We start from the raw sequence: 12,505 nt of genomic DNA, 5'->3' as shown, positions 1-12,505 counted from the left end.
CGCCTCGTTAATTCGGGAATAATAAGAAAGTAATGGCCACGTGGAGGATCTCGGACCGAGACATTCGAGATTTCCGAGCTGGGAACTCCTCGCGAATATAAGTCAATATAAATTCATGTTGTTCGCGTGGAAAAATTTTGCGCGCGTGCGCGCGCGCGCGCACAAATGAATATTTTTTCCATTCATCGCTGTACGTTCTTCGCGGTAATCAGCCCGCCGGATCGTAAATTAGTAAATGGATCCTGCAATTTTAACGCGCACTTCGTGCCCGTCCGCGGACATTATTCCCTGCGCATTTTTTTTTTTTTTTTCAACCGACGACGGGCGGGCGCGTTAACGTTTCCCCGTTAACTATACAAACGAGGAAAAAATCTCCGAAGTCGCGGGGGTATGAAATTCGAGCGAATGTGACTCGCCCTCGTGATTATTCCGTGACGCCTGCCGCGGCAAAAGACAGAAATATTCGCGGACGCGGCAAATGACGAGAAAATACAAGCGAAAGCGTAACTAAATAATGCGTAACTAAATATAAAAATTTTTAATATAATATCGAAACAAATATATAAATAGAAGATTGCTTATTGTCTCCTCGAATTTTACGTCAAATAATCAATACAGGCCTAAATTACGAGATATCGGTTGAATTTATCGTTGCCAATTCGTATAGAATTCAATCAATGATAATTCATATAGAATTTATAAATTAGTAATAGCGAGGGGGGTCTTCACTTTATTATGTTATTTGTCACTGATTATTTGTCACTGTCGAATTCGATTATCTTTTACCGGACAATTCTCAATTTTGTCTATACCGTTCGGCGAAAACAAGGGTTAAGAATTAAAATGCAGTTTCCAATCGGAGCCGGAACTATGCATGACATCGGCGCTTCCAGACGATGATTAATCGGTCGTGTTTACACATCTTTGGATCGTAGCAATTTCTTCCATTCATTAGAACATCTCACGGTGGGCAGTATGCCACATGCGAGCATCGCGGCCGAGATAACCGGAAATGGCGTTTCGTGCGGGATTGCGGCTTGTTTACACATTCTCGTTAACGGGAATCCCTTGTGGGATTTTTTAAATCATGGCGGGACTTCTGCGCAGCGGAAATATAAATCGGATCAACGGTAAAACGAAGATGCCGATGCTTCATTAAGGTTCGTTATCGGAGACGCATTGCATGATAAAAAAACATTGCCAAATGTGTTTGATACCGGTTTATCATAATTGAATTTGATCTTTATTGAGGATCGGTCATTCCTAAAAATAACACAGTATCCAAACTTCAAAGATACATTTCTTTTTATATATAATTTCAAACAAATTATATTACAATTATATAGAAGGGACAATTTTACTAAAGTATTTAAAAATTTGATCTCGATCTGAAAATAATTTTGATGGATCATCAAATAATTATGCAAGAATTCAAAGCGCTAAAATATCAAAAATTTTTACAGTATTTTTATCATCATGCAAGTATTCTACATGACTTTGATGACCCAACAAAATTATTTTTACATCGATATCTATTCGAATTTTTATTTTCACCGGCCTTTTCATGGACATTTAAAAACTGATTTATAAGCATTTCTGTAGCAGTCACAGTAATCGATGAAAAATCCAAACAATTCAATATTCCGTTTTCGAGGTTTTCCTCGATTCGGTCACATCGAATCGAGGAATCTCACAGTATCTCGCAATCCGAACAAAATGATTTCGCGCCCGGCGGAAGCGCGAGGATTCCGACTTGTCGAGGCGACTCGTTCCGGATCGTTGCGACTTTTCCGCGCGGAGCTATCGGCGATTTCGCGATCTCGATCACGGGACTAAGACGCGAGGCGAGACCAGTCACGCGGCTGTGCGACTTCCACCCTTCTTGGCTTTCTCTCTTTCTCATCTCCCGTCCTTCTTTATCACACGCGTATCTCGCCGCGACAAAACCATCGCGTCAGCCGCGGCGCGCGTACTACAGAGCCCGTAGTAGGCCGTAGTACACGATCCCCTTCCCCGCTCCTCCTATTCTCCCCCTCGTCCCTCGCCCCGTCGTTCATTCATGACCGACGGAGCATGGCCGGAACTTTTCGCGCCGCGACCCATCCCCCTACCCCGTCGGTGGAAATCGACGCGGAGGCGTGGGACAAAGAGCGTTACGCCTCGTCCCGCACCGCGTGCGCGTTCGCGCCTATCACGTCGAGCATCCTCGTCGAGATAATGCGCGCGTGTACACGCACAGAAAGCGCGAGGGGGGAGAGGAGGGAGTGGCGTGGCGCGCAAGGTATCGCTACGAACGAATATCCGAAGCGCTCGGAGACCAAAGAGCGAATTCTCTCTCTCTCTCTCTCTTTCTCTCTCTCTCTCTCTCTCTCTCCCTCTCTCTCTCTCTCTCTCTCTCCTCTCTTCCAAAGAGTTATTTTCTCACTTTACCTCGTATCGTAAAATTCGTGCGACGCGTAACGAAAAAAGGGGAGGGGAATGAAGGAAAAAGCGAAGTTGCGCTTCTCCGCCCGCGACTTTCGATGTCGCGGAGTACCACGGAGTATCCGGCGAAACGTAAACATACACGTGTGACGTATTATGTCCGCATATACTCTCGTTTTGCGTCTGGAGAATCCTTGGCTTCGCCCCTCTCGCCTTCCCGACTCTCATTTTTCGCATACGTTCCATGTTTATTAAAGAGCCTGTCTCTAAAATATCATTTACGCACGCCGGAATAGAGTTCAAATAATCCCCCCCCCCTCCCCGGTCAAGGAATCCGCGTTATCTCGCGGGATATCTGCCGTTCCATAACTACCAGGGGTGCGCGCGCGCGCGAATGAAACTTACCCTAAGAAAACAGAACACAGTGCTGCGTCTTTGCAGGCAACGGCGATGGTGGCAACGACGGCGACGGCGACGGCACGCCGTTAAATGGCGCCGTTAATTCCGAGCTCCGTTGGTCATCCGACGTCCTGGAAATCCGTGAGACCACGACGGCGGGTAAACACGCCGTCGCAACCGCGGAAATACATCCGGGCGATATTCTGTTAGTTGAGCCGCCGCTGGCGGGTTGTCTCCTGCCCGAGTTCTACGGCACCCATTGTCAGCATTGTTACGCGAGGTGAGGAGAAAATTGCCGGCGGGTCCTTTTGCCCTCAGTCCTCTCTCTCTTTCTCTCCCCCTCTCTCTCTCTCTCTCTCTCTCTCTATCTATCTGTCTGTCTATCTTTATCTCTATTTCTCCTTCTCTCTTCCTGCCGAATTTAATGCTGACACAAGCCTTGGACGACGCGTAATCCACCGTGTGTGAAAGCTTCTGCTTTGTCTATGTGCGCGGCAAGTCTGCCCTTCTCTTCCTCATTCTGTCCGTTGCGTTATCCGCAGCTTTTTACGAATAAACCCGCAACAGCGAGAAAGAGAAAATGAATTTCATTAACCCGAGCGACGGCCACGCGCGCGACCGAGACGGCCGGCGAACGATGTACGCGGACGGGAAAAACTCGTTATTACGCAAAAATAAAAGCCGTGCGCGCTGACCGAGCCGCGAAAATTTCAAAACGGCACGCATGCTTACCAGTGCCGATCTGAAGCCGAATCCAGACCGAGTGAACACAAACAAACATGAACAAATGAGTTGTTTCAATTAATGCGATAATTAGTACGAAGGTCATCGCTACTGGTTTGAATTCGATTTCAAAGACATTGGAAATTAATTTTTCAGACGTTATAAGACATTTAAATATGTTTCAACAGAAACAGTTTTCCTGAAATTTTTAAAAATTTGACCAGATATAGATATATATAATGCATATAATTTAAGTTCATAAAAATAATTATGGAGAATGTTCAAATTGCTAGAATATCTAAGATTTTTGCATTTTTATTATCCTTAAGTGTGCTACATAACTATCTTGACAGTTCGACAAAATTATTTTCAGACCATCTGGTGAAATTTTTAGATATTTCAACAGAAACAATTCTTTTTTCGTGTATATGTTTGTATTAAATTTCCTTTTGTAAATTAACCTTTGGGAATCACGATGTTTTACACGACTTGTTCAGATCTGAGTGTTTAGATTGTATTATTCGAGATTGTTGCCCGATCTGAATTTACCTGGATTGAATTTTGTCCCCGCGCGGAGATCTCCATTCGGCTTTTATTCGTCAATTTGCATAATTCTTTTCCTCTGGACTAACTCCATTCTCTTCTCGATCGATTTACGGATATCCGGATAAATTTTTAGATTGAGAGCGCCGATCGGGTGCCCGAACTGCAGCTGCGTCGCTTTTTGCGGAAAGCAATGCAGAGACGTCGCGATGGCGACGTATCATAAGTACGAGTGCAAGGTTCTGGCGTTGCTGATAGGTAAGTGCACGAAAGTACGGATTAGTATAATTCTAATGTATAAAGACGTTGCGATAACAGACATAGTTTCAGCTTCCCTTTGTCCAAACTTAAATCCGATTTAAAGTTTCGACATAAGTAATCGCGACGTTTGAGGTTTCAAGATTGAAGTGAAAACAATTTTCACATCAGCACAAAATTAAGTTTATTGGAAATTTAGCAAAATCTTCTCAATCCGATATATATAAAACTGAGAAATATTTATTAATATTAATATTAATATGTTTTAAGCAGTGTTGCATTTTTTCTAACAAAAAGTTATATATAGGAAGAAATTATTTAATACGTATATGCTGATCACCTATCATCTATTTAAATCATTATATCTCGTCAGTTTTTTTTTCATGAACATACAAACGAGGTCTAGTAAGAAAAATATGAAATAAATGATGTCAATGAGAAATATTGACAGAAAGTTACGAAAGTACATCTTATTCTATTGTGCATGTTCTCAGCACACGAATCAATATCCGGAGAACATCCGTAGGATATCCTTTAAGGAATGGTTTTCGGTTTCAATTCCAATTCGGTCCGGATCCCTGGATTGTAATCATATTCACGATTGCCAGAAATCTTCGGGTGGTGGAAGCGATTGCAGTGGTACATTCGGAATGGATGATTCGCACAATTTACGAGTACAACCCACGATGCTGTTACGTTGGCATGTACAAGTATTGCATCCGTCGAAGTATTCCTTGCCCGGTACGCACTTTCGCAACGCTGTGTAAACGAATAGGAAGAAAAACTCTGTTAGCTTCTACACAATTGCGTTATGATATTCTACTCGAGCACAGCGTAGGCGATTGACAAGAATTGAAGAAAATGCGATTACTCACGTAACGGCACAGCTGAAATTTCTGACGCAAATAAACCAACGATGCTGATTATCACAACTGCCACAAGTATTTTGGACACCATGGTTTCGACACTCCGTATGGCTCAACACCTCGTTGCCTCGAATGTCGTCTTCTTTTTGACGAGGCCGTGCACGGACGAGGCCTTTATGAGCTCCTTCTCGACATATGTCTCAGGCATGACCCTGACATTTGGACTTTTCTCTCCCGGTTCTTCCTGTCTTTCTCTCGACTAAAATACTCGTTGACATGGACTTAGTTTAAACGGAACTTAGAAAATAGTATACGATATGATATAGCCGTATACGTGCGACGATTATCGTACTATACATACGCCTTGCTTCATTAGCATCTACATAAGTACAGCGTTAAATGTTCATTGAACTGATACAGTCATTCGCTTTTCGTGGAATTTCGAAAAGTTGTTCGAATTTGATACTCAGCTATCGATTAAGCCTAATTAGAACTTAATCGATCGTAGTCGTTGTTCTAAAACCATGATATACAAATGAAAATAAATATAACGAATAAACCCTACTATAAAAACAAATCACTATCAAAATCAACATTAATAAAACTTCTCAATTCAATATTACTATTAAAATCATAATTTCCCTAATAAAATGCTGAGATATGAAAATGTAGACCGAATTCATTCTAGGATCTCGCGTAAAGAAAGCCATGGGCGTCTCGTCGCCGTTTTACGCAACTTAAGACTCGTGTCAATTTATCTAATAATAATAATTCTATCTAATAATATCTAATAATAATAATCTAATATCTAATAATATTATCTAATAATATCTAATAATAATTTATCTGATAATAATTAAACAATATGATTTTATTCTACTTTTTTTATAAAAGTAAAGTTATCGTAGAATATTTTACGTTTACTTAAACATGGAACAATTGTTATAAGAGTTAAATCAAAATTTTTTAAGTTTTCATGTTTTCTAAATCGTACTAGTACGATAAAAAAAAGAAAGAATATTAAAAAAATTTTAAAAACCTATTATCGGTCTAATTGTAACTTGACAAATTAATATAAATATGTTATTTAATAATTATTAATAATAATGTTATAATTTATGTTATTAATAATGTTATAATTTTTGTTTTATTTTTTTATTGATAAAAATGTTACTGTTAACAAAATAAATAATATTCAATTAACATTATTATATATTGAATGATTTAATTCTTTGTTTATCGATAAAATATATTTATATTATTTATTGATAAAATGTATTTATAAATAATTCCTTTTTTAATCATATTTGTATTGTTTTAACTAAAAAAAATATATTTATTACTTTAAAAAAAAGTAAGATTTAAACTAATTGATTAAATCATATCTTTTCCTCGACAATATAAAAATGTTTATAACGATATAATGTGTTCTTGATAAAGGCTTAAATATATGTTAGTATATGATAAAAGATGTGTCTGAAATATCAAGTCACAATTTTTATTGTATCAACTTGCGTAAAAATTACGAAATAAGAAATGTAACATAAAACGTTTCAAATAGTGAAAATTTATAGTAACTATTTCTTGTAAGTTTTTTGACAATGGGGTGCTATCATGTATATGTAATTAAATGCATTCGGTATTGCAAGTGATAGAATTATAAGAAATAATGAGCTTCATCGTAGGTATTTTTTCATCAAGGTATTTTTCTCACTAAGCAAAAGCTGCACTTTACATACGCGCGACCTGGCATTATCTCAAGCGCCCTACGGGCCAAGGCTCTTACAAGGTAATTACGAGCCGCTCTTAAATTCCTCTCTTTAGGCTCCGGCATGAGCGTGCTTAGCATGGTCGCTCTTCGGATGGTGACGCAGGAGGGCCCGCGGAAGTGTTTGAAGATCTACGAGAAGTTAAAGAAGAACGTTGCGGAAAAGGCCGCGGCGCCTTTGGCGGCTACGTCGACGTCGACGCCGGATACGCGCGGTGCGAAATCGCCGGCGAGCAGCAGCAGGTCGGCCAAAAGAAGAATCAGACGGAGGAAACTCAAGGAATCTAGGCGAGGAGGCGAGAAAATTATCGGGATGAGGAGGGAGAGGAGCACAAAGGGAGAGGAGCCTGGCGAGGGCGACGACGACGACGACGACGAGGAGAGCGTCGACGTGGCTCCGTACATGTTGGTAACGCACGCGGACGGACGGACGAGCAAAGACTTCCTGGAGAGATCGTTGATGGCGGCCTTTCTGCTCAAGTGCCTGCAGAGAGTCGGTTTCTTCGCGTGCCCCACGCCGGACGACGGTACTTATCATCGGGCACTTTACACTTTGCGTTAACCTACACCGACTCGCTTCTCGCTTCTCTCGCGGGTTCTGTATTTAACTTTCCGGGATAATTTACCGGATCGTGAATAGACGAGGGGGACGGGGGAGGGGAGGGGGAGGGGGAGGCGGCGGAGAAAAATGTGCTTGCTCGCGCGAAGGGCGAACTTTCGATTCAGCAGATTCTCCACGTGGCGCGGCGTGGCGCGTGCGTCCGTCCGTCCGTCCGTCCGTCCGTCCGTCCGTCCGTCCGTCCGCTCGCCGTAATTTTAACAGCGTTCAGCTCGGAAAGAGTCGCGGAAAGTTTTTGCCGGGAAGCCAAGAATAGGGGGAGAGAAGAGAGAATAGAAGAATGCACAGAAGCGCGGAGGGGGGAGGAAGGGAGGGAGGGAGGGAGAGGAGCTACACTAATATCGGAAACTTTGCGCGAGTTTGCAGAGGTCCCGGGCGCCGAGGAGATCATCGTGGCCGCCCTGCTGCTGAGGAACCTGCAGCTGCTCCAATTCAACGCCCACGAGTTCTTCGAGACGCGGGCGAGCCCGGGGCATCGATTTCGCGGCAGTCGACCGGTCTACCTCGGCGTGGCGATTTATCCCACAGTCGCCCGTTTCAATCACGACTGCTATCCCGCGGTGACAAGGTGAGGAAAGGAGAGGAGGGGGGAGGGGGGAGGGATAAAAACGTTCCTTCCACTCGTTCTTTCTCTCTCCTCGGAAAAAAAAAAAAAAATCGAGCTTTTCGAGAACAAAGGTAGGACCTAATAAAAATCCCGTCGCGAGCAATCGGTGGCTCCTTCATCGCGAGGGATATCTCCGTCAAGAGAAAAAGTTCCTTTATGTTTCTCCGTCCGGTTTACACGTTACGTAAACGCGATCTCGCTGAACTTTGCGTACCGACCAAGAGACGCACGACTCTCGTCTTGATTTGCATATTAATAACGTGGTGGCCGCGTAAAAGAGTAGACCGGCGTGAGAGCTAATTAGTATAATCAGACGGTACACAATCGCTTGTGTCAAAATTATGCGCGAATTATTAATCGACCCGCGACCGCCCGCAGTCTGTTAAGCGAAGTTTCTCCGGAGTCGTTCGACAACTTCCCGCGTTTTGTCGCCGGGAAACCCTCTTTGTTTGGCATTGTCAAAACAAATTTTCTAGCTATCGAATTTTATCGTCGTCGAATTTACATTAAATTCGCGGGCCTTTACAGAAACCTGACGAAATTGATAAGAAAACGAGATAATCCCCGTGATAATTTTAGATAAAAATTTTTACGCAGAAAAATACATAGAGAGTATTATTAAGTAAATATTACGTGTTTTAAGAATTTCAATAGTTCGATATATCTGCAAATCTATTATAAGTTCATGATAAGCGTTTAAATTTGTTTAAAATATATTTGTTTCAAATATATAGCAAGTGTAATACTTAAATGAAGAATATCAAGTTAAATTTAAAAAATTGATTGGCTTAATCAAATCCGACTGTTCTTCGATAAAATTTTATAATATTCTTTAGAAGAAAATAAATTCTTTTTTTTTGAGTAATACGTAATGATAAGTTTTTCTAAAAATTTGTGACAAGTGCTATTTTAAGGCTATTAATCGAGAAAATAAAATCTTTGTTGTCGAATAATCACTTTTCTTAATAATGATATTTTTCTATGTGTACGATGCTCGAGAGGTGATTATATATATTCGTCCCGAAATAATTTATTTATTAGTATATACCGGGTTCGTTCAAAATTAAAAGGTATATGCAGATATAATGATGATAATTGGAATTAAGTTTTTCCTCCTGGGGAATATATATATCGATGTTTCTGCTGCGAATCTATTAGTGCTAATTAAGTATGTGGATTTTCGGACGGCACTAAAACGCGTCTATGATGACTTCGTGGGTCGCGGTCATTATACGCGAAATTACACCAGCGTGCTCATTATTCCGTAATGTCACAAACTCGTCTGCAGTACTCGGTGCGAGCGGAAATTGTTACTGCTCGCGTTATTAACGTCGTCGGGGGCTATTGTGATGATTACGATTATTATTTCATCGCGAAGTAATTGCGCCGCCCCTCCCCGTTTTTCGATTTATTAACTCGTATGCTCGGTAATAACTTTCGTTTCGGATAGAGGGCCGGTTAACGATTTTTAACACGGTTATATTCGCGTTTCCAGTCGTACATTTGATTGAGGTGAAATATTTAAAATAAAATCGAGATAAAATATTTATGATAAAAAAGGGTATCCGCTGCTGCGCACGTAGAAAAATAATAAATATTTGTCTGTTAAACAAATAATATAAAATATTTCGAGACTACAAATATGTCGACAATATTCTTATATAAATTTTGATGCGCATGTTTTTTTGCGGAAAAGCAATTTAATTTGCTATTTCATTTTCACACGGGAAGGACGGTTTTGCTGAAGTGTCTAAAAATTTGGCCAAATATAGAAAATAATTTTGTTGGATCATCAAAAAAGAAAATTTTATATAAGTATGATAGAAATCATCTGTAAAAATTGTTGATATTCCAGCAACCACGTTTAGAACGTCCTACATAAATATTTTGGTGGCCCAACAATATTATTTTTGAATCTGTATCTAGTTAAATTTTCAGATGCTTCAGCCCGAGTGTTCTTTCCGTGTGTCTTCATTAATTGATTCAATTTATATTTCAACTTATCATTAATTATAATTATATATTAATAATTATATATTATAATTATAACTTATAATTAATTTCTATTTAATTAATATTTTATGTAACAATTCTTATAAGTTATAATCGACAACTGTAATTACCGTGAAGCAAGACTTGTATGACGTCGACGTCGAACGTGTTAATTTTCGTTCGACGCCAGCGTGCGTCGTAGTTAACGGAGTAGGACTGTTAGAATCCTGCTTTTGTCGGCTCGCAGATACTTTGTCGGTCGACATATCGTAATAAGGGCGGTTCGCGGTCTGCGGCCCGGCGACGTTATTGCCGAAAACTACGGGCCGATATTCACGAAGAGGACCCTCGCCGAGCGTCAAAGGACACTGGCGGGACGGTATTGGTTCTCGTGCACGTGCAAAGCCTGCCAGGAGGATTGGCCGCGCTTTGAGAATCTGACGAACGATTCCGTCAGGTTGAGGTAAGTCCATTTAAATTCCCCGAGATCGAGCCCACTTAACGAAGTAATTTAATTTAATTAAACGAACGATCGTATCGCCGTACCGCTTAAGTCTCCCTCCGATTGACCGTCTCTCCCTGTCGATAGATTAGCGAGGTAATATCGGAAGTGTGTATGTACGGGGAAAAAAAGTTACTCCTTAACGACGAGCGTCTACGACGCTCCGTATCGTGGATGGTGCGTATACGTTCTAATTAAGGCAATTAACGTCTCTCCTTCGCGCCATTTAACTTAAAAAAATGTTCGGCTCGAATACGTCCCGAAAGGAGAATCGAGGGATGTTGGTAAACCTCGGATAACGAGTAAAAAGGCACAAGAATATCACGCGGGAGAAATAACGAGCGAGCGAAAAAGAGAAAGGGAGAGAGAGAGAGAGAGAGAGAGAGAGAGAGAGACAGAGAGAGCAGAAGCGAGAGAGCGAGCGGGATGAGAGCGAGAGAGTGTTAGCAGATATTTTTCGAGATCGTTAAAAACCGCAAGTCCTGACGAGGCGAGTTCCTCAAAGGAAAGAAGCGCCTGTACCGTAAGGATACTCCTGTCGTCAAAGGTACTTCTCTTTCGTCGTCGTAAGATTCTTATTATACCAACTCCAACGACACGGCCAGGTGCTTTTATCAGTTTCGCGGTAATTTTCTGGGTGATAGCACTACCACTCAGTTACGTTGCGTCTTTTATGTCAACAACGAGCGCGGATTCGTTGACGGTGTTTCTCTCGGAGAAATAAACCACGGTGCTCCCCTTTGAGAGCGGCGGAACAAAAGTTCAATTACGAGTAATTATTTCATCATCACGCTAACGCAAATGTAATTCTTTTAAGTGCGCGTCTCCGCTTGACATTTCAGCAGTCCTCCGCCCTTTGGAGGAACGATTTAATACCGGTTAAGACATTTTTGCATTTCACATATTTTTCTACGCTATATACCTTAATTACATTTGTGTAAAATATTAATGAGTCGAGTGGATAATAAAGCCACGTTCGTCAGACAATATGAAGCTGAGTTTAGCGGCACTTTTAATCAGTGACTTTTTTTACAAGAAATAAGAAAAAAAAGTATACAAAAATTAGACTTAAATCAAGACTATGTATTTTCATATAAGCAAGACTATTAGTCCTCTTAGAAAAATTTGTCTTGATTTGATTGAATTTGTATTGATGCAAATATAGATTCTGATATATATATAAATAATCTTTATTTAAAAAATTTTTAGTCTTGAGTTGAGGAAAACTATACTAATACTTGCATCGATACAAAGTCAATCAAATAAAAATTTAAAAAAAAATTATAATATTCTTGCTTATATATATATTGTTTATATAATATTCGATTAGTTTTAAGACTAATTTTTTTGTTTGTGTATAGTAAACGGATGAAAAGATGTTGTTTGCTATTTTCATTAAAAAAATCAATTTTAAATTATCATTAACTCTCTATAACTTAATATAACATAATTATAAGTAATTAACGTAATTAACGTAATATAACGTCATTAACCCTCTATAACGTAATATTGAAATTACACATATATATGTATATTATCTAACATTTAACTCTTCTTTCAATTTTATTATAATTTTATTATAATTTAATATAGCATTGTTGTATTTTTTGGTAACCAAATAATTTGGTTTTTTATAATTAAAAAGGAATCAGAAATCTTGTATATATCTAGAAATCTAATTTTTACAATAAAATATTTAAAGTTTGGAATTAACTATGAATTTATATTGCAAGATCAATATTTACTATCAATAATTACATATGCAAATTGTTTTAAGAACAAAAATAGAATAATAAATGGCATT

The 12,505-nt window shown here is 39.8% G+C and overlaps 2 protein-coding genes across 4 annotated transcripts in view; one reads left to right on the top strand and one right to left on the bottom strand.

Moving 5' to 3' along the window:
* The window catches only part of LOC105431004 (protein-lysine N-methyltransferase SMYD4), a 101,577-nt gene that overhangs the window by 86,641 nt on the left and 2,431 nt on the right, over positions 1 to 12,505 (top strand). For 2 of the 3 annotated variants that reach the window (XM_089074239.1, XM_089074237.1), the window contains exons 4-8: positions 2,866 to 3,103; positions 4,226 to 4,347; positions 7,038 to 7,508; positions 7,967 to 8,168; positions 10,447 to 10,662. In XM_089074239.1, the coding sequence (XP_088930365.1) occupies positions 2,866 to 3,103; positions 4,226 to 4,347; positions 7,038 to 7,508; positions 7,967 to 8,168; positions 10,447 to 10,662 (1,249 nt within the window). The remainder of the gene's footprint in view (positions 1 to 2,865; positions 3,104 to 4,225; positions 4,348 to 7,037; positions 7,509 to 7,966; positions 8,169 to 10,446; positions 10,663 to 12,505) is intronic. The other variant, XM_089074238.1, reaches the window with a different exon arrangement.
* LOC148937061 (uncharacterized) lies at positions 4,228 to 5,847 on the bottom strand. The gene is made up of 2 exons (XM_089074256.1): positions 5,223 to 5,847; positions 4,228 to 5,106 (listed from the first exon to the last, which is right to left on the bottom strand). The coding sequence occupies exons 1-2, from the start codon at positions 5,302 to 5,304 to the stop codon at positions 4,943 to 4,945; spliced, it is 246 nt and encodes an 81-aa protein (XP_088930382.1). The 5' UTR covers positions 5,305 to 5,847; the 3' UTR covers positions 4,228 to 4,942.

This window comes from Pogonomyrmex barbatus, unplaced genomic scaffold, assembly GCF_055798465.1.
Source record: "Pogonomyrmex barbatus isolate J1 unplaced genomic scaffold, ASM5579846v1 scaffold17, whole genome shotgun sequence".
In the NCBI taxonomy this organism is placed as follows: Eukaryota; Metazoa; Arthropoda; class Insecta; order Hymenoptera; family Formicidae; genus Pogonomyrmex; species Pogonomyrmex barbatus.
This window is presented reverse-complemented; position numbering and strand designations above follow the sequence as displayed.

What these genes read in the sequence shown, in the direction of transcription:
- LOC148937061 (XM_089074256.1), bottom strand. Translation starts at nt 5,304, where the DNA reads ATGGTGTCCAAAATACTTGTGGCAGTTGTGATAATCAGCATCGTTGGT. An exon ending in AATTTCAGCTGTGCCGTTAC is followed by an intron (nt 5,107 to 5,222) that starts GTGAGTAATCGC and finishes TCGTTTACACAG; the next exon opens with CGTTGCGAAAGTGCGTACCG.